This window comes from Pangasianodon hypophthalmus, chromosome 11 (assembly GCF_027358585.1).
Source record: "Pangasianodon hypophthalmus isolate fPanHyp1 chromosome 11, fPanHyp1.pri, whole genome shotgun sequence".
In the NCBI taxonomy this organism is placed as follows: Eukaryota; Metazoa; Chordata; class Actinopteri; order Siluriformes; family Pangasiidae; genus Pangasianodon; species Pangasianodon hypophthalmus.
This window is the reverse complement of record NC_069720.1, coordinates 4,762,674-4,783,090: the sequence shown is the minus strand read 5'-3', so window position 1 is coordinate 4,783,090 and position 20,417 is coordinate 4,762,674. Positions and strand designations below refer to the sequence as shown.

General features: G+C 40.6%; 1 protein-coding gene across 10 annotated transcripts in view; it reads left to right on the top strand.

The window, feature by feature from the left end:
• Positions 1 to 20,417, top strand: part of neo1a (neogenin 1a) — a 126,480-nt gene that overhangs the window by 99,245 nt on the left and 6,818 nt on the right. For 3 of the 10 annotated variants that reach the window (XM_053238053.1, XM_034308979.2, XM_053238059.1), the window contains exons 8-25: positions 2,065 to 2,311; positions 2,553 to 2,707; positions 5,133 to 5,281; positions 5,516 to 5,654; positions 6,762 to 6,811; positions 7,925 to 8,069; positions 10,678 to 10,788; positions 10,877 to 11,071; positions 11,539 to 11,634; positions 15,731 to 15,963; positions 16,177 to 16,315; positions 16,470 to 16,577; positions 16,710 to 16,904; positions 17,677 to 17,709; positions 18,089 to 18,142; positions 19,325 to 19,460; positions 19,598 to 19,833; positions 20,186 to 20,278. In XM_053238053.1, the coding sequence (XP_053094028.1) occupies positions 2,065 to 2,311; positions 2,553 to 2,707; positions 5,133 to 5,281; positions 5,516 to 5,654; positions 6,762 to 6,811; positions 7,925 to 8,069; positions 10,678 to 10,788; positions 10,877 to 11,071; positions 11,539 to 11,634; positions 15,731 to 15,963; positions 16,177 to 16,315; positions 16,470 to 16,577; positions 16,710 to 16,904; positions 17,677 to 17,709; positions 18,089 to 18,142; positions 19,325 to 19,460; positions 19,598 to 19,833; positions 20,186 to 20,278 (2,514 nt within the window). The remainder of the gene's footprint in view (positions 1 to 2,064; positions 2,312 to 2,552; positions 2,708 to 5,132; positions 5,282 to 5,515; positions 5,655 to 6,761; positions 6,812 to 7,924; positions 8,070 to 10,677; positions 10,789 to 10,876; positions 11,072 to 11,538; positions 11,635 to 15,730; positions 15,964 to 16,176; positions 16,316 to 16,469; positions 16,578 to 16,709; positions 16,905 to 17,676; positions 17,710 to 18,088; positions 18,143 to 19,324; positions 19,461 to 19,597; positions 19,834 to 20,185; positions 20,279 to 20,417) is intronic. The other 7 variants (XM_053238061.1, XM_053238060.1, XM_053238057.1 and 4 more) reach the window with 6 other exon arrangements.

The window sequence follows — 20,417 nt, the reverse complement described above, 5'->3', positions numbered from 1 at the left end:
ACATCTATGTAATTAGTCATTAGCAATGTACTGCATCTCAAGCACATTGGCTCTCATTGCTGATTGTTCAAGGCTTGGAGTCAATAGGCTCTGTTTTTGCACATCATTATTGCTTGAGACTACTCTTCTTTCAGGTGGTTAACTGGCTCTTCCGTTTGTTTATATGGAGAAAAAAGTGCTCTAAAAGTCCTTGCAACTTCCCTCCTAATAGTTTACGAGCTTTCTTTTTCATACTGGCTTGGTGACCTTTTCCACTAAGCCGTAATGTCTGCCATTAATAAGGCACTGTTGCCATCTGTTCAGACGACACCAGCAATTGCTCTTTGCTATGAATAGAACAAACATGAGTCTTTCGCTGTTAGCCACCATGTGTTGCTGCGAGTGTGCTTGTTGAGTTTTGGACAGAAAATGAGAGGTATCGAAAACACAGTGGAAGCAGATGGATTGTTAAACCTGCACATGGCTTTGGTGTGAATTTCACTCTGTTCAGACTCCTCCGTTCACCCTTCCCTTCACCTTTTCCCGGCCTCCGACCCTGATTCATCTGAAGTCAAGCCTTTGCTGTTTACTGAAGCTCAGCCTCGAAACGGGGTCAGTCCTGGAGCAGACTTCTGAAGGCTTATTTTGGCACATTGTGTATGAGCAAGACTGAGGAGATTCAACCGCTAGCACATGGACAGTGAGGATGCAGATCTGAAACACACTTATACACAAAACATATGCTAAATACAGAACATGAAACTTATGGCAGAACGGCTGAACATTTATGGCTCCTTGTTTCTCTTTGTTGGATCCTATAATTGTTGCAGCTAATGTTTAATTTGCTTTCTAGCTAATGGGTCATATCCTTTAGGGAATGCTATAGACTAATGGATCTCGCCATTAATGAGTGTTTTACAGATGGGCATCATTAGTCTCTGTATTTTTCTGAATGGAGCATTATGGGTCAGCTGCAGATAGAGCTTTAGTGTGTACAAAAAAATGGATTTGCAACAGACAATCACCAACGGTAGTGCAATTATGGCCGATGCTGAGTCTAATCTGTGCCTTGGAAACCGCTCGTATTTCTCAGAATAAAATTATTTATCATAGTAATGATTGAATTATAATGGAGTGCCTGCATTAATCGCAATGAATAAACCACACTCTGGCCAAGTTATGTACCTGGCATGCTTGTTTTAATCTTCTCTTAGTGATGCTAATACAGCATTTCTTTCAGGGAAGAGTTTCATATAATATTTCAGTTTCTTGCCTGGTGCATGGTTTCAGGCAAATATTGGCACCCATCTTCATCTTTTCAGAACCTCTTCATATTTTCAGAATAAATTAACCTCACCATAGACGTTCTTGTATGACCGTGATTGATTTTTAGTGTCATGCAGAGAAAGGGTTATGATTCACATTCACATTATTGATTTTATATTATGCATACTTGGAATTATTCAGTTTAGAGAGGATATAATTCACTACGACAATGGGCGATGGCTTTTTTTTTTAATTATTATTTTTTTTTATAACATTTCTCAAGTTTCACTCTGTCAGTGGAAAACAAGAGTAAGATATGCTGAAGTCCAACCACAGTTTGTTCCAGTGGTCTGGACACGAAATATTTCACATATCTGCGTGAAGAATGTCAAACCCATAGTGGAAGGCCATGCCGATTTTGTAACATGTGGTAATTATTAAGATAGATAGGTCTCAGGGTCTCTCGAGGTTCTTAAGCTGAAACTGATCTCAGCTCAGTGTTGTAATGCATTCCTGTCATTGCGTCTTTATAATTTCTTTGCATTCCACCGCTCTTTCTGATTTTTTTTTTCATTTTGCTCATCTTTGTGCCATTGTTTTTGCTTTTGTAATTATTCCACTGTAATTCCATTGTTTTTTTAGTCTCCTGTAAAACTCCATCATGGATGCCTTTTTGTTATGTTTTTCTCTGCTTTGCCTTTTTTTCTCTCTGTCCTTTTCATTTGCTGTTTCCTTTCCTTCTTGCACCCTTAACTTTCAACACTTCACACTTCATTCTCTCTTCACTCATCCACAACTTGCCTCCAATCAATGATGTAGCCACCCCCTCTCCCTCACCCACACTGATCCGTGCCACTGCTGACCGTGTAACACCAGGCTCAGGAGGCAGCTCCGGCTCCAACCCCGGCCCTGGCCTTGGTCCTGGTCCCGTGCCCTCAGCCCCCCGTGATGTAGTGGCCTCTCTTGTCTCCACCCGCTTCATCAAGCTGACCTGGCGCCTGCCGCTCGAGCCACATGGCGATGACATCACTTACTCCGTCTACTACGGCCTGGAAGGCGCCAAAAGGTAGGACATAAACTGTAACTCGGCTCCTCACAGATTAGCATCTGAGAATTTCTGCATTGTGTTTTGGCATGCCTTTGTCGGTTCTTGAATATGTGGTTCCACCCAACGTTATTAAGTGCCATGACAAAGTGACAGCACTTGAATAAACGTCTCGGCAGTGAAGCAGGTTTTTTTTATTAAAGGCGATGAGTTGGCACTGAGCTCGTGTTACGTTCTAATCGTATCATCTTTCATTCTGCAGGGAGAGGACGGTGAACACTAGCCGGCCAGGTGAAATGCAGGTCACCATCCAGAACCTCAAGCCAGACACCAAGTACTCTTTTCGAGTGGTGGCGTACAATAAGCACGGCCGTGGAGAGAGTTCAGCGCCTCTGAAGGTCGCCACCCAGCCAGAAGGTAGGAGCTTAAGAAGAAAGTTCATGTCAGAGATTTGCTCTTTCAGAGCACGGATCTTCTTTTGGAAAACAGCGCATGTGGCAGGAGGAATTCCGATGTTCCTCTAGGGCTACTACACTTCTCTCCAAAGCACCTCGTTAACATTGCAAAATCACGTTATGCAGGTAAACACAAACACGTGCACTAGGAAAGCACTGGAACGTTCCGCTCCTGAAGGCTGACCCCCGTTAGTTTGAACCATTATCAGCTTGTGCACAGCCTAGGAGAGAGCAAGGCTGCTTTCTGGGTCGGCTTTCTGGGTCGTCTGACCCTGTATGTCCTTGGCGCAGGCTGGCATAAGCACTTCATAATGAGTGCTAGTGGGATCCTGGCACCCTGGGGAGGCTGTGCTAGCCAATCAGCCTCCACTTCATGTTATGAATGAGGTCTCAACTGTTGACCCGCTTCCAGAGCCAGGACCTCCAGCACAGCCTGCCGCTTTTCCCATGTGTATGCAGCACACACATACACACACACCACACATAGATGTACTCAGTGACCTGCATAATCTGCTTCTTGTATTCCAGACAGTCCTGTGGGATCACACAAGGAGGCGCATATAAGCACATATAACTAATATAAGAAAGAGCCTGTATAACTGAAATAAATTACACTAATTCTTCACTCAATCCTTTAAACTTGGTGATCAAAGTTTACTTAATGGATCATGTAATAGTTTAGATTCATTGAATAATGTTTATCCCAGACCTTCTCACACGACAGATGTGATTAGTGTGTAATGATCTCTGAATAAGGGTTATGAAGCATAACATCTTATATCGCTTGGATTTATTAAAGACCAGATGGTCTAATCTATATTTATACTCTAATCACATGACGTTTGTTTAGATGGAAAGCACAGTTCAAAAGCCTCAAGTGCTTTACACTCAGCCATCAGAGCCTTTCATTGTTATCTTTTGTAATCTTTCATGACTGCAATGAGTAGATGCTAAACAGCCCAGACTGCTGTTTTCATTCTCCCACCTCTGCTAAACTAACACAATTAAATAAACATCACAGAAAGGGCTGGCGCTGTTTGAGTGAGCAGCACATGAGCTGGTAGAGTCACCTGTCATCACGTCGCTGTCATATGCCGGGCTGAGGGGAATTCTGTTAGTGAGTGCTTTTGTCAGGATTTCTATTTGAAGTGCGTGTACAAGTTTGGAACATTTTGACATTAAAGGCATATTCACAGAGAACATGCCACAACAAAACATCATGACTGTGCAAAATATTTAAATAAGTGTATTTATTTCGCATTGCATTTTTTCACATTTCACCTTATATGGAGTGGATTGTTGATGTGTATGTCCTCCTTGTCCTAGGACAACAAATTGAAAAAGAAAATATGGAAATACAAGATTCATTAGATAATGAGAATGTCCATGATGTAACAAATGTAATGTTTGGATCTAATGGATCCAATGGATCTAATGGATCTAATGTTTGTAAAGAATGCTGACTTCTGAGATCCCTTAATGTGCCTGTTTTTTTTTGTTTGTTTTTTTTCCCCCATAAATCTAGGCAGCATATATCTGTCCATCATAGTCTGAGATATCCCACAATCCTCCTTGTGTCAACTTGTTTGCAGGAGACAGTTAACATCAAAAACTCTGCACGGTGGAAAGACAGCAGTTTGTGTATAGACATGTTAATTGTTTTTACTTATGATTTCATTTCTGTTGATAAGTAGCTGCTGTAGTCGCAGAATATTCAGAATATTTAATTTTTTTTCCAGAGGTACTATATTCAGTCTAGTCTAACAGACGTCTTAGCATATGTTAATATCCTGGCAAAGTTGTGATGCATTGCTGCCTCCAAAGGGTGTTGTAAAACACTTCCTTACAGAGAACTTTGATGATGATGAGGCACTGCCTCAAACAGAGTCAGGGTTAGCTGAAACACTGACTAACCTAAACCCTGTTTGAAATGATGAGAATCCGTAACATAAAATACGTTAATTAAAAAAAAAAACTTCATAAAAAAAAAAACGAGACCTGGCAACCCCAGCCTATATAAAGGTTAGCTGATTGGTCAAGCATTTTTCTGTTCTGATTGGTTGGAAGTAGGCCTTAATGAGAAGTTGCACCATTTGATTGGCTGATGCAGACCCAGTTAAAAAAAAAACACACATTTATGGATTGATGTGCAAAGTCGGTATAAGAAATGTTTCAGAAATCCACAGGTCAAACACATGCCATGTGTTGCATAGATGAATCGCAGGTTTTGCGTGTTCCAAAAGTATTTGTGACCTTTTTTTAGAAGCTAAATATTTGTGAATACTATTTATTTGTGGGAAAAAATGCCCCCATAAACAGCAAGTGTAAATCTGCAACATTAAATGTTGTTCAGTTGAGTGTTCTTTGCTGTTCCCCTTGTCTCTCAGTTCAAGTACCAGGACCTGCTCCCAACTTCCAAGCCGTGGTCCAGACCTCCACTTCAGTCAGCCTGAGCTGGGACAAACCCCTGACCGGCAATGGCGACATCCAGAACTACAGAGTATACTACATGGAGAAAAGCCTTGGCAATGAGAAGGTAGTCTTTCACAGAGATTGAGGTCATTAAATGTCACTGGGCCATTAGAGTGTTATAGTGGATTGAGAGTCTGAGAGAGAGAGTCAGAATTTAATGATTTTATTTTTTCCATTACACAGTGTACTTCTGATGGGGTTTAAAAAAGTCTTCCAGGACTGCAGTTTGACATCTTTTCTACCTCCCTGATATCTGTACATGTATATGATACGATGTGTCTCCCATGCTCTCCTCTAGGACATTGAGGTTAGTGGACTCTCCTACACCATGTCTGGGCTGAAGAAGTTCACAGAGTACAACTTCAGAGTGGTGGCCTACAACAAGCACGGACCTGGAGTCTCCACAGATGATGTGTCAGTGCGGACTTACTCAGATGGTACAAAAAAAAAAAAAATCTTTTTTTTTTTTTTTTTTTTTTTTTTTTTTTTAAACTCTTTAAACTGACAGTGAAGCTTTGTTTATGTAGCCATAAAGCAAGCTGACAATGCAGCTTGTTAAATCCAGGTCGTATTTATAATACTATCATAATCATGTACATATTAGGGTCCATTTTAACAGTTCAGGTATTCAAAATAAAATAAAATATCTAAGAACAGCTTTCTACAGTCTTCTGTATTTGCGCCCTTTAATAATACTTAATGGAAGACGAGGGGTTGTTCAGCTGACGTTAGCTGACTGGCTAATTTATTCATTTATTTATTTTAATAGATGCGCACCAAGCGATGTTATAAAAACATAAATCAATAACAATGATAAAAATAAAAATTGCAAGTCAAATGTCTGGTGTAAACGCAACTTAATTATTAGAAACAAGAGACCGCAACCCACCCTCATGTTTACTGTTCGCTCAGTTCCGTGATTCCGTGAAGCGAATGCATCTTTCTGGATTTTTTTTTTTAACCAGGCTAATATTATTCGTATGCAGTTTGACTACTGCTTTATGCTACTTATGCTACACATCATGCCACAGGAGTGTCTTGACACTGCTAGTGGATGCTAAATAAGGAATAACACATAATGGAGTATACTGTTTTAGACAAATAATCAAAGACGAGATGGTGTGATGCGGAGTTACTTACCACCCTGAAGTATATTATTATTTTCCTGTAACAGCACGTCCCAAAGAGTTTTATTCCTGGCTTTGTTTACACTTAACGTGTGTTAAATACTCTTATACGTCACTGCACATTTTTGAGCCCATAGACACAGATGTGGCCTAGAATACACTAAATTGACATCATCAGTATCATTTTTGCAGTCCATGTAGACCATAAGTTTCCACCCCCAAGTGTTACAACCTTTTAAAGAGTATGCCTCCAGTTCTGGAAGGATTTATCTTTTGAGAAATATTAAATAACCTTTCTTTCATGCATTTATTGCAAGTACTCATCCTCTTTTGTGTTACACTGACATGCTGCTTGATACAGATTTTCAAGTCTATGTATTTGTTGAAAATCTTTTTCCCTTTTTGTTTTCTTTCCAGTCCCCAGCGCAGCACCCCAGAACATGACCGTGGAGGTGGTAAACTCAAAGGTAAGCAGGTGCCATCTGGCTAAAAAGCGTGAGCTGAGTAAGGCTTTGCAGGCTAAACATGCGCTGGGTGAAGCATGCACTGCGTCCGTTTCTGCCTCTCATCTGTTTGTGCGTTCTAACTGCATCAAGCAGCACATCTGCGCTCGACTACAGGGCTGTCACAAAGCCTTAGTCCCTCAATCACTCTTCCTCTGTTCTCCTCTCCTCCCCCCTGCGCAAGCTGTTTATGAGAACAATTGATATTTTCTTAGCGTGCACGGAGAATTGGTCCCTTCCTGTCGTGAGAGTGGTTTAAAAGTCTATTTGAGATGCGGCTTGCATACGGACACGTCGCTGGAGTATCTCTCGACTCGTTCTTCAGCACACACATACGCTGTGAAGTCTGTTTGCTTATTCGGAGTCGGTGTGCAGACACATGCGTTTGCATAGTTTAAAGGGTGAGGAATTAATGCTGCGTTTTTTGCCGTAAAAACACCTCATGAAGCACCGGCCTCTGCTCCTCCCTCTGCTACTTTAGAAGTTAATTAATTCAAACTAGTTTTGGAGAGCACAAAAAAAATGCAGTGAGTTAAACTGGAACAAGTAGAAAATGAGAATAAGGTAATTGCATGCTTAGTGGAAATTTAATTTGGCTTATTCCTCCGGACTGTGAACACAAAGCCGTGGGCGGGTACCATTAATTAACTCCCCTCCCACGCTGGGCTTCCCATCTTCCCTACCTCGAGTTTCCCCAGCATGCAATGCAGGAAGCAGCCTGTCTCCATCACCGGGCTTCAGTGCTCTCTTCTCTCCGTTGCCTGCTCCTCCCGGCTTAGTATATTATTCATAGGCTCAGCGTGCGCCGGCCTCCACTTTCCCTCCAATGTCCTTTGCAATGAAACCTTCAGGGAATAAACATGCAGAGAAAGTACATGCTGTTTAACAGCCACCTCAGGGGCACATTGGCTCAGGTATTAGCTCAGGATCAGAGTGTAATATACTGTACAGTGACTTAGAGGATTTTTTTTCCCCTGTACATGTATTAGCTAAAACTGTGATAATGTGTTATGCATGTGTATATAGTAATATGCTGGAGATTTCTGTGATGATTTTTAAAATTGCGTAAATGTGCAGAGCATTATGGTGCGATGGCAACCCCCACCAGCCGACGCTCAAAACGGAGAGATCATTGACTACAAGATTCGCTACAAGAAGGGCACGAGGAAGAGCGAACCTTTGGAGATCACCTCAGGAAACCAGCTCAGCAAGCTCATAGATGGTAAACGCTTTCACTCATGCAGTGATTTGATCACTGGTGCATTTTATCTCCTTGTCTAAGGTAGCTTTTGTCTAAGGCAGTCTTTGTCTGCTAACACAGTAAGAACACATTTCCACCGTGATTCAATTCAACTGTGAGTAGTGAGTCAAAACTGGTAGCTAATCTGACATGCATGATGATTACTCGAGTGCCACAGAAGAAAGTTTTGCAGGAGAGCAATGCATTGAGAATATTTGCAGTCAAAAAATGCAAAAAAGTCCTAAAAATGGACACAAGCCCTAAAACTATTTATCATACCCCAGTGCTATTGAATTCCTTAATTCTGATTGGTCAGAAGGTGTTGATTAGTTTTCTAAAACACTACTGCTTTGACAGAAGTCCGACTGTTATTCAAAGCAGAGGTTTATGTTAATACACTTGTTCTAATATGTTCTTGTTTTTATAGTAACATTCACAGGGACTTGTATTGCAGACGCTTCCCTTAAACGTATTTAAAAAATGTGAGGAGAAGCCTTCTGTTAACATTTATAGATGGAGTCTCCAGTATGAGTGCTGCAACAGTCAGATTTAAAGTTCTTCGTTTAAGTTTTTCACTGCAGGGGAGTTTATGCTTTGTGTTTTCTCAGTAGCATGACAATTTTAATCAATAAAGAGAGTAAAAAGAGTGCCTGTTGAGCCTGTGTGATTATAGCTGGTATAAGTGACTTGTTACATTAAAATGTAACTATAAATGGCTAAAAAGTTCAGTTTGATATTTTTAATACATAAAAAATGTAATCACTGACCAATTGCTGTGGTATAAGAGGAAGAAAACACTTTGGGATTTATATAAAATTGGCTGTTACATAAAATCGAGCTGCATTGTACCACTCTGCCTTTAATTATTTTCCTATAACAGCGTGCCTCATCATGTTTTAGCCCTTCCTTATTGTTATTTAGCACCAGCTCCACTTTTGTCACACTTGATTGATTTCTGCAAATTTTCTGTCGCCTTATTTCTGAACAAAAGACTTTTTGCACACACATAAAATCCTGCATTCATACTACAGCAGCTACATAAGAGTGCAAGATAATAGCTACATAAGAGTGCAAGATTCTCCTTAGAAACAATCCCTGCTTTGATCTTTATATAGCATGTGTTCTTGTGGCTGTATATTTAAATACAAGTACATACACGTGTTAATAAAATGAAAAAAAAAACAAAAAAACACATACGCATTAAATTCAAATGCAGTTTCAGCAGCTTTTTACGCATTGCGCAGCAACTGCCAACAAAGAGAATATAAACTTAATGTGCATTCCTGATTATCTTTGGGCCGAGATGATGGGATGTTTGTTAGTTCAAAGGCATCACAGTGAGATGCGAAGCCTCAGAGGAGGACAGCTCTGCGTTCTCCATCAGTGGCTGCCGGAAGTGCTCCGGGGAGAGCCACGGCTCTTCAGCATTTAGTGTTCAAACGGTGGCAAAGCAGACGCTTATTAACATTTTAAAGCAATTACAAGCACTATGTGTTATTTAAAGACAGCATGCAGCCACTGTGCCTTTGAATTCCAAAACAGACCCAAGGCACAAACCAGATTGCTGATATTTCTGAGATTATAGACAGCTGAAGTGCTTTTCCTCTTTACAATGTTGTTCTATTGATACATGTAAGCAGTATAACCTGCCAAGATGTTTTTCTGTGCAACACAGCACGAGCTGAGGATTAGATTTATTCAGACACCTATTTTTTAAGGGACACTGGGCCTCATTTATCAACCTGTATATGAACAAGTGTATTTGTAAATCCTTCACAGGAGCATTTGCATTAAAAAAAACATGGTATTCGTGAAAATCCATCATGTCAGTGTTAATTTACATATAAAGAGACTCACAAATGTGTACCTCGATTGATAGGTTTTGAGTCATATAATTGGCATGAGTTCCATAATTCCACAAGTAAGTCTATCCAGTCAATTCAGACAAAAGTATTGATGCCCAATAAAAGGAGGAAGCGTTAGTGTGTGCTGACGAGCTGCAATAGCTGAGTGCATTACTGGAAGATTTAGTGCACTCCTCACTTCTTTCATCGTTTAGACATTGCTTTAAATAACTCTTTGTGAGTTTTGCCTTTTATGGAGTTTCAAGGGCATCACTAAATGTCAATTTGCAGTGCCGTGAACATGTTTGGTAATATACGGGTTTTTGCCATTTATCAACATCCACACATGAATAAGTAAAACATCAGCGATACAGAAACTCATAAATTTTTAGTGCAGTTTGACTTACGAAAATATTTACGCACAAAATAAACTGATAAACCAGGTCCATTGAGAATATCAGGGCGCTCTTAGCAGGCAGCGATATTGATCTTGCCTAGGTTAATATTCCGGGAGAAACGTCCAGGTGAAGTATGGAGGTGATTTTGGTTGTTTTACCCAGAGGGTTGAGCCCTAAATTATTTCAGGAATAAGAAGCCTAGTCTCATTCATCTAAGCCCTCAGACAACATGCCTGAAGGTTTTTTCCCCCCTTTTTATAAAGAACCTAAAAGACAGTCTGTTCTTTTGTTTCCTGGCTTGATTTACAGCCGTAACTTCAGCTCAGTGATGCTTTCTGTGTTTTTCAGGGTTGCAGCGTGGCACGGAGTACTCTGTGCGCGTGTCAGCCATAACTGTGAACGGCTCAGGCCCTGCAACAGACTGGGCCACTGCTGAGACCTTCGAGAGCGATTTGGACGGTAGAAACTGTTACTACACTGTTGCTATGCTCTTGCTACTGTAAACTCACTGTTTCATTTATTAATGTGCTCCACGTTTGGTATTTAGAGTCCCGCGTCCCTGATGTGCCTGGTTCTTTACACGTCCGGCCGCTGGTGAACAGCATCGTAGTGAGCTGGTCTCCTCCAGAGAACCAGGACATCGTGGTTAGAGGTTACATCATAGGCTACGGAATCGGGAACCCTCATAGCCAAACCATTAAACTTGACTACAAACAAAGATATTACAACATCGAGAACCTTGGTGAGCCCCTATTCTATTAAATATTATATTAAAATATTATTATTTGCAGTTATAAAAAATAATTTTGTGTTTCTTTCCTGCAGAAGCACATTAAAGAGTTTTTATTTTGCCCATTATTCTCATTAGCATGAGCTACTGAGTGTCTGATTACAGCTGAAAGCATGTAACAGTAAACATAATCTATGCTAGAAGCAGGGAAACATGGGATGGATGTTGGGAGGCGGGAGATCTTCCAGTAACCATCGCCGTGCCTTGCTGTAATTAAATTTACGGGGGGGAAGGAAAAAAAAATCACACAAAGAAAATGTGCGTAATTGAACCTCTCATAATTTGCCTAATTACATGAGAAAGGGAATCAATAATGGTGTTTAAATATGCGCCCCCGCCACGGTGATGAATATGACCGAGGGTCCCTGAGGAGCCGCTGGCTTGATTAGCTAAATGATTTCTCTTTCTGTGTTCGCCAGATCCCAGCTCGCACTACGTGATCACGCTGAAAGCCTTCAACAACGTGGGTGAGGGCATCCCGGTGTACGAGAGTGCCCTCACACGACCCCAGACAGGTAGACCAACACCAGCACCATCACTCTTACTCACATTGCTAATGTAGCTCTGAACACAGATATTTCAGTTCTGGTGCTGCTCCATGACTGATTTTTTAGCCTGATTAATGGATTTTTTTGGCAGTGGAGCTGCCAGCACTGTGTGTTTCAATGTTTGTTGATTTGTGGCAATACGATTTCATGTGATAACTGCAAAGCCAAGCTAAGATGGACACTTCTCCACTGTCTTTTAAAGTGTTTTTCTCTCTAATCTATAACCACAGACAAGAACTTTAATATTGCCCTCTTCTGAGACAAAAAAGAAAACCTACAAAACACTACTATAGAATACAAATTCAGAACTACAGCCATCTAACAATAAGGTGTTGAGATGAGACAGATATAAAATGTTTTGATAAAGAGGAGAAGAAAAAGAAGGGAAATACAAAGGGAAAAAAGAGGAAGAGGGAAAGGAGATGTAAGGATGAAACAGGAAAGGAAATTTAAGGAGGAAGAGGGGAAAGGAAAAGTAAGAAGGAAGAGGCAAAGAAAGGAAAGGAGAAAAAAGGAGAAAATAGGAACATGTGTAAACAGGGAGGGAAAATACTGAAAAAGAAGAAAAGAAAATGCACAAAAGGCAGAGAGTAAGAAAAAGAAAGACAAATATTTCCTAATTCTTGCTGAAAAGATCTACAAAGCAGAGTTTAAACAGAGTCTCTAAAATAAGCTGCTGATTTAATTCTAGAAACATGTTAGGATACTAAAAACAAGAGTACTAACACATAGAAGGAAAAGACAATAACAGTAGTTGCCTTGCAAGCATTGTAATTATGTATATTTAACACTTTCCTGAAAGTTTTGTGGTGTCTGTGCACCATAAGGAACGTTCATGTTTACTCTGAGCGATGTTGGCTACTGGCAGTAAATATAAGTTGCCAATTTACAAAGACAATTAACTAATAAATTCATGGAAGCGTCTAAAAAATGCCTTTCACGTAAATGTTTTTTTAGTTTAACAGCTGTGCATAGACTGTAAGTGAGTTTGAAGTAAACCGCTTTCCCACTCCTTGTCTGAGTACATGGAAACATGATAATTCTTGTCACAGACTCTACAGATGTGGGAAAACCGCTGAAGTATTTGCTTTAAAAAGACATTACTCTCACTGGCCTCTCATTAAAAGCAGTAAAAGGATGAATTCTGAATGTCGGCTCAGTCTTAATTCTTTTAAAGATTGTGCTTGTTGCCAGCGTTCTCATTCTGACAATCCCGTGATTATGAGCTTCCAACTAAACCATTAGCACTTCAGGGACAGCTTTAAGCGGCTCTGTGTAATAAGACTGTGTGTGCAAGGCAAAGGCAGAGCTTTGATTAAACACTTACTAATCCAATATGCAAGCTAGCCATAACTTTGTTGATTATTCATGATAACGATACGCTTTGAGAATAAAGGATCGCCGGGAATGAGTAGCTGTCATTCTGTCAGTAGAGTCAGTGCTTCTGTTTTAATACTTTGTGGGTCTGAGAAAAGATTTTTTATTTCAGCAGGGTCTAGGCAGGATTTTAGGGACAGCAGGAAACATTTCAGATTAAGATTCGAGGCTTTATCTCTGAGCACAGAGTGTCTCGATATGTCCTTGTGCTAAATATTTAAATGGCAGATTTATGTTTCAAGCATTCAGATCCGAAACAAAAAAAGGAAAACAGATTGGATGGCTGAGTTTGAGAAGACACCCATGGTTTTCGCTCCTGGTACACTCCTCTTCTTTCCCAGCATGCCGTGCTGTGCTGGGTCTGAGTCATGCGTTCCTTTCTCACTGAAATACGGCGAGTTGCAGGGCGCTTCCAGGACCACCCACTGCTCCCACTCTCACAGTCTCTCTTATCAGATACGATTTCTCTTCATGTTTTAGCGTCTGGGGGTATTTCAGATTTGAAGAGCAGTGTATAGATAATAAATCAGACATGAGTTGATTTCACTAGATCTTTTCATCTGAAAGTACCCCTGAATTAAAAGAAATATATTTAAAGGGCTGGCTAGCATCTACTGGATGGCTGATTTTGACTGTATACATTGTTTGGGTCAGATTTATGAATCCAATAGAAAAGTGAGTTTTTAGTTTATTGTTTTCTTTTAAAATCAAGAGTATGTTGAGACATTCAGAAAGTGTTGCATGTGAGCTTAAATGTGAAAAATAGCTTAATGGCTTGAACCTGTCATGGTACAATGTGCATGGTACTTAGCCACTTTAAGACAGGTCTTGAACCTGTGTATCAGACTAGCTAGCTAATGTTAGCTGTTATAGTAATTTGCCACCCCGCCACCTCCACACACACACACACACACACACACACACACACCCACCCCCCCCCCCCCCCCCCCCCCCCCACCCACACCCACACCCACACCCACACCCACACACACCCAACTTGTCATTTGATGGGTTAGCTAACCGTCTTGCTAACTTGGCTACTGGTAGTGATAAACTACATTGGGATTGTTATATGTTCTTAAATAATATAAGTAATATGACAAATGTGAGCTAGTTTATTAGCCTGATAAGTACTTTGTTAATGCTAGTGATTAGCAAAAACATGCAGAGAGTGTGTTTTCAAGCTTTAAATTGATTCTGCATCTTTGTTTGTTTTATTATGTTATTATTCAGATTTCTCAACAATATATTTTTGCTAGAGTTTTAAAGCAACACAAAACAACTCCAAAAATGCTGACTCATCTGGTAACTGAAGATTTTTAGCAACCTGTATGCTAAGCTGTATAACTTAACAAAGCTAACGTAGCTAATGTTAGTGATAAACAGAGTCTTAAAATTGTTAAGGTTTATATTTTTTAACAGTAGTTTTAGCTAAAGTTAAGTAAGAGAGAATATGACAGACTCTAATACTAAAATCCCACTGTAACAAATGAAAGCTAGTTTACTGACAGTTAACTAGCTGGCTAGCTGAATTAGCTAATGGTATTGATTTTATGGGAAAATCAAAATGGCATAGTTATAGATCCTGGTATTTATAGAGATGTTCCTAAGCTGTTTGAGTAGTTTTTAGGCATTAATAATTGATTATTTGTGGTTTAAAACAGGGTACTCTTACAATTCCTGTCAGATAGCTACCTCCTGCTAACACAGTGAGCTTTACAAATTAGTGTGCTCCATTACTGCAGAACTGTGGAAAGCAGCTCCACTGTTTTTCTTTCTGAGCATATTTGTGCCATGAAGGACTCGAGCCAGAGACTTGTTTTTGTTTTTCCTCTCTTCGTGGAGCAGCAATGTTTTTGGCGCCAGTGCTTTGGAAAACAGGTGGTTTATAGTGTGTTTTATTGTCAGGTGAGCGGCCACTGATTTAATACCGTCAGATTTTGAACAGGGTTGTATTGTCCTGCTGCTGTTTAACCCTCTGTGTCTGTGACCTAGCAACAAGAATTGGAAAGATATAGTTAGATATACAGCATGTGTATATACGTGTTACACTCCAGTGTGCTTGTTCCGGCTCTCAAGAGACCTCTAAACTGTGTGTGCGTCACTGTGTGTGCTCTGTTTTCCTCCATCGAAAAGGTTCTTTATTGTGCAGTAGCACAATAAAGTGAAACCTTGAGCAGGACAAGGCCAGTGTTTTCATAGCTTTGGAGGACGTTAGGCTACAGTGGTGTGATGCTTCTTATGTCTGTACAATAAGAATGTAATGTCAGCTCAGATTGGTTTGAATGAATGAATAATGATAAAAAAAAAAAAATGAAGTATTTTTCACTGTCTTACTGATGGGTCTCTTTCTACTTTTATTAATATAGCTGGTAGTGAACTAAGCTATTCTCCTCAACAGACCAGTCCTCAGTCTTGTAGAAATAGACGTATCCTTATGATTTGTGACCGTCTCTCCTGATATCCTGTTCTAATAGAATGTTCTCTCTCTCTCTCCCTCCCAATCCTGCCTCCATGTTGGCTCCCTGCACCCCCATTTTAACTCATTAACATGGTTCTGCCCCTTCATTGTGGACCCATTCATTTACCCCAATCTCCCTTTTTCTTCTATTCTTATTGTTCATGGCTTTCATTTTTATTCCTCCTATTTTTTTTTGCCATGGGACATTGTGTTAACTGCTTGCAGACCCCATAGACCCTGATGTTGATTTGTACGAACTTTTCCATCCTCCATACACTCCAGTACCAGACCCCATTCCCATGATGCCTCCCGTGGGCGTTCAGGCTTCAGTTCTGAGCCACGACACCATCAAAGTCACATGGGCTGACAACTCGCTGCCCAAGAACCAGAAAATCACGGATGCGCGCTACTACACAGTGCGCTGGAAGACCAACATACCAGCAAACACCAAGTTCAAGGTACAGTTCATCTAAATCGAAGGGTTTGGTCTAAGGGTACCAAAAAAACATTGGTTTTCAATTTCAGTTTCAGATTTTAGTCTGGAGTCTTCCATTTTTGGCCAGGAATAATTATTTATGCTCATGACTAGTTCTAGACAAAAGTGAAGACAAAACTGCAGAATTTTTTTTCCCTCTCTGGCACCTTAACTCACATCTCTGACTTGTTTTCAGACGGCCAACACCACCAACCTGAGTCACATGGTGACAGGTCTGAAGCCCAACACTCTGTATGAATTCTCCGTCATGGTCACTAAAGGCAGGAAAACTAGCACATGGAGTATGACGGCTCATGGGACAACGTTAGAAGCCAGTAAGCCAGTCAAACGCACATACCAGTTTCATCCATTCACCACTCATCTTATTCCATTAGCACTAGATCTCTGCATGTGATGGAACAGCGTTTGAATTCTTTTATTTTCACTCACTGTTGATTCTGAATCATCGATTATAATATTTTCCCTCAGCGCCCAGTTCAGCCCCAAAAGACGTGACAGTGGTCAGTAAGGAGGGTCGTCCACGCACCATCATAGTCAACTGGCAGCCTCCTTCTGAAGCCAATGGCAAAATTACAGGTGCTAAAGCAAAACAATAATAACAGAGCTCTCTCTTCATTATTATTGTGCTATAAGCAGCAACATCAGTAAGTGATTCATCAGCTTAATCTGTAAATACTCCTCTCTGTGTTTTGTTTTGTTTTGTCTCAGGTTACATTATCTACTACAGCACTGATGTAAATGCTGAGGTACATGACTGGGTGATTGAGCCGGTGGTGGGGAACCGACTCACCCATCAGATCCAGGAGCTGACCCTTGACACAGCATACTACTTTAAAATCCAGGCTCGCAACTCCAAGGGCATGGGGCCTATGTCTGAGGCAGTCCAGTTCCGCACTCTTAAAGGTATACACATTAGGAAGAATGTCTTTAGAAGCAGACATACTGTATTCACACAACATGTACATGTTTACACAACATGTACATGTCATACTGTATTTACTGTATTACATTAACAGAATTCTTTAGAGAAGTAGAACAATTAATTGAATAGTTGCGAATAAAATACAAATAAGCATAAATAAATTCTCCTTTATATTAAAGATATTTAAATAGCTATAAAAATCAAAATTCAAACTTCAAATTAACATTATTAATTAATTCTTTTTAACTAAAGCATCATCTATTTTGACATACTATTTATGCCGACATTTACGCTTTAGCCAAAGCATTTACGATTTTTGACCTCTTGAAAAAGCAGTACAGGATACACCTGAAGACAACGCTTCTGCTTTTTTTTTTCAATAACTATGACTTCAGAGAATTCAGGGAATGTAAAACAAGACAGAACTGAATATAAATCTTACTGAACTAAAATCACCTCAAATCCTGATTTGCTTAATGACATGAATGTTAATGGAAATACGATTTGTTTTTTTGTTTTTTTGCATTATTGCATTTTTTTAAGTTTTATTTTCACCTGAACAGATCTCAGTTTTGACTCAAAAAGGAGGAAATTCTGGATTATTAACAGCATTTTTTTCTCATATCTAAAACTTCCCTTTGCTTGTCTCTCTTTCTGTGTGATAACTCACACAACACGGCCCGGCCCGTCTCTTGTTTCACGGCACTCCCTTTAACCTTTCTGCTCTGTGTTCTCTCTCCTCTGGCCTGCTAGCTGAATCATCTGACAAAATGGCTAATGACCAAGGTAATTGCTCTTTCCTTCCTTATCTCTCCAACCGCTTGTTGTTTCTGCTCTTTGTTTCTGCTCTCATGAGCTTTGAGGCGTAGATTCAGCTGCTGGTGCTTATGCAGAAACCGGATGATTAGCTCACCTAACTACCCTTAAAAGTTTTCCTTCACTGGTTTTATCTGCAAGTGACACATGTGAAAAGAACTCAATATGTAACTAGAGCAGTCCTTTTTTTGCCCGCATTCGATCTTGTACAGATTGATGTGATTGATGTAATTACAGTTGTGGGGATTGAGGAGCATATCATGAGCTTGTCAAGCTGATTAATGGCTAGAGATTTGTTGGAAACCATGTTTGGAAACTTCTCACCTGTTTTTCTCTGGTTTTCATTCAGCTTCTGGGATACCCGGGAAACCAGGCCGAGCCGCTACACTAGACCCTGGTATTGGTAAAGTCTCTTTATTTCCTTTTTAATCTGAGATATATGGTAACCAGTGATGCTGTCCATTATGAAGTGGTAGACCTGTGCAAGGTAATATGAAAGGGGAAATGCCAAGGGTAGCTATTTGTCATGTGTAAAGTGCAGGTTCCCAACCCTGGTCCAGGAGAACGTTGTCATGCACATTTTACTGTTTTCCCTGCTCTAACACAAGTCAAGTCAAGTGGAGTTTATTGTCATTTCAACCATATACAGCCAGTTAGTACATAGTGAAACGAAACACCGTTTCTCCAGGACCAAGGTGCTACATAAGACAAACACAGAACAACACAAAACTGCAAGGGACTACATAAATTTATACATAAAGAGCACAAGAGCAAACATGTGCAGACAGCACAAGACAGTACAATGACTACTGGGATAGACAATGGGCACAGTAAGTCCCAGTGCAGCGCCGACCAGTACACAGTTCTGTTAGAAAGTGAATCCAGTGACAGTAGTGCAAAGAGTACAATATAAGTTGCTGACTTGAGGAGAGGGGAAAACCTAAAATATGCAGGACAGGGGTTTCTCCTGGACCAGGCATGAGAACATGCATAGTCATTACTGAAGTTTCCAGCTGAATCTCCCAAGATTCTTTGTGCTAGTTTTCCTGTAAAAAACATGGCAGTGATGATGAGCTCCCTTAAAAATGTACGTCAAGTAGTAAATTATAATCAAAAGGAACAAAACAGACAAAAGTAGTGCTGTAGTAGGTAAGCTGTCTGGTGTAGGTTCCATGCTTTTATGGCATAGCTTGTGTATTTGTATGCAAGGCTGGGAAAATCTGTGGAAAAATATCTAATGATTTAGCCTGTTTTCATACTCCACATTATTTAGCTGAATATTAACACCTTTTGACTTTGTAAATTAGCATACTACCTAGCTTCAGGTTTGAAACTTGATGTTAATTTCACTTCAAATGGGTCTTATTTTACACCCGTACACTGTGAGGGTGTAATCTTCAGAGGCATTAGGGCAGTTATGATCACTTCAGAGTGGACCGCATAGTGCAGCCATAACTCAAGAAATAAACTTTTCTTTTTTTTTTTTTCTTCTTTTTCCCCACAAGTACTCATGTATATGGTTGATGTATAAAGTCTCTGTGAAAGATCACAATGTGCTAACAGCAGTAATTCTGATGTATTTAAGGGAAATCAGGGATGCCTGGTAGTGAAAACCACATCCTGGTGATCGTCATCATCGTGTCCGTGGGAGGCTTCATCATCATCGCGTTGGTGGTGGGAGCTTTATTGTGCTCACGCCGCTCCACCTCCCAGCAAAAAAAGTAAGTACGAGACTCAAGGTAATGGCGATCCATGCAAGGCTGTATGTTAGGTCCGAGTTCATTCCACAGCTCCGCAGTCCATGCTGAAGGAGGCACGTTTTTGTCCTCGACCTCTAAACAATTGATTTTATCTTTAGGAAAAGGGCAGCCTGCAAGTCCAGCAATGGCTCGCACAAGTACAAAGGCAACTCTAAAGACCTCAAGCCACCTGATCTTTGGATCCACCATGAGCGCTTGGAGCTCAAACCCATCGATAAGTCACCTGAGCCCAATCCAGTCATGACGGACACCCCGATTCCACGTTCCTCCCAGGACATCACTCCTGTAGATGGCACCATGGACCCGATCCTCCAGAGACGCAATTCGTACCGTGGTGAGACCTTCATTCTAGCCCATCTCCAGCCATGCGGTCCTGCTTCATTCATTGCTTCTACCATTTTGGTTTTCTGTCTTTGAAAACCTGCCTAAATGTGCTTAATATCTTTGTGTGTGCTGCCAGTGAGTTCTTTTTTGTTTTGTATATTTTTATTTTGCTTTTTTCCCTGCAAAAATGCCCTTCAGCCAGTTTAGGGTCTACCTTTAAAATGCTTTGTAAATGGTTGTTTAGTGCCCCCTAGTGGAGAAAAACAGCTTGTTAAACCTGGAAAATTAGCAAACAGGCTGTGGTGATGCCTGGACAAGCATGGCTCGCTCTCTCAAAGGCTTGGTCACTCTCTGGTTTGCAGGCCATGAGTCAGAGGAGAGCATGTCTACACTGGCAGGTCGTCGGGGAATGAGACCTAAAATGATGATGCCCTTTGATGCTCAGCCCCCTCAGCGTAAGTGCTCCTGGTCCTTCCTCCTTGGGATCCGTTTTTTTTTAGCACACTACACTTTGAAGGGCTTATAAATTCAGAGCTGATTATGTAGACTCGTCCTCATGCATGGTTAAGAAAATCTTAATTTTGCGCAAGCTAA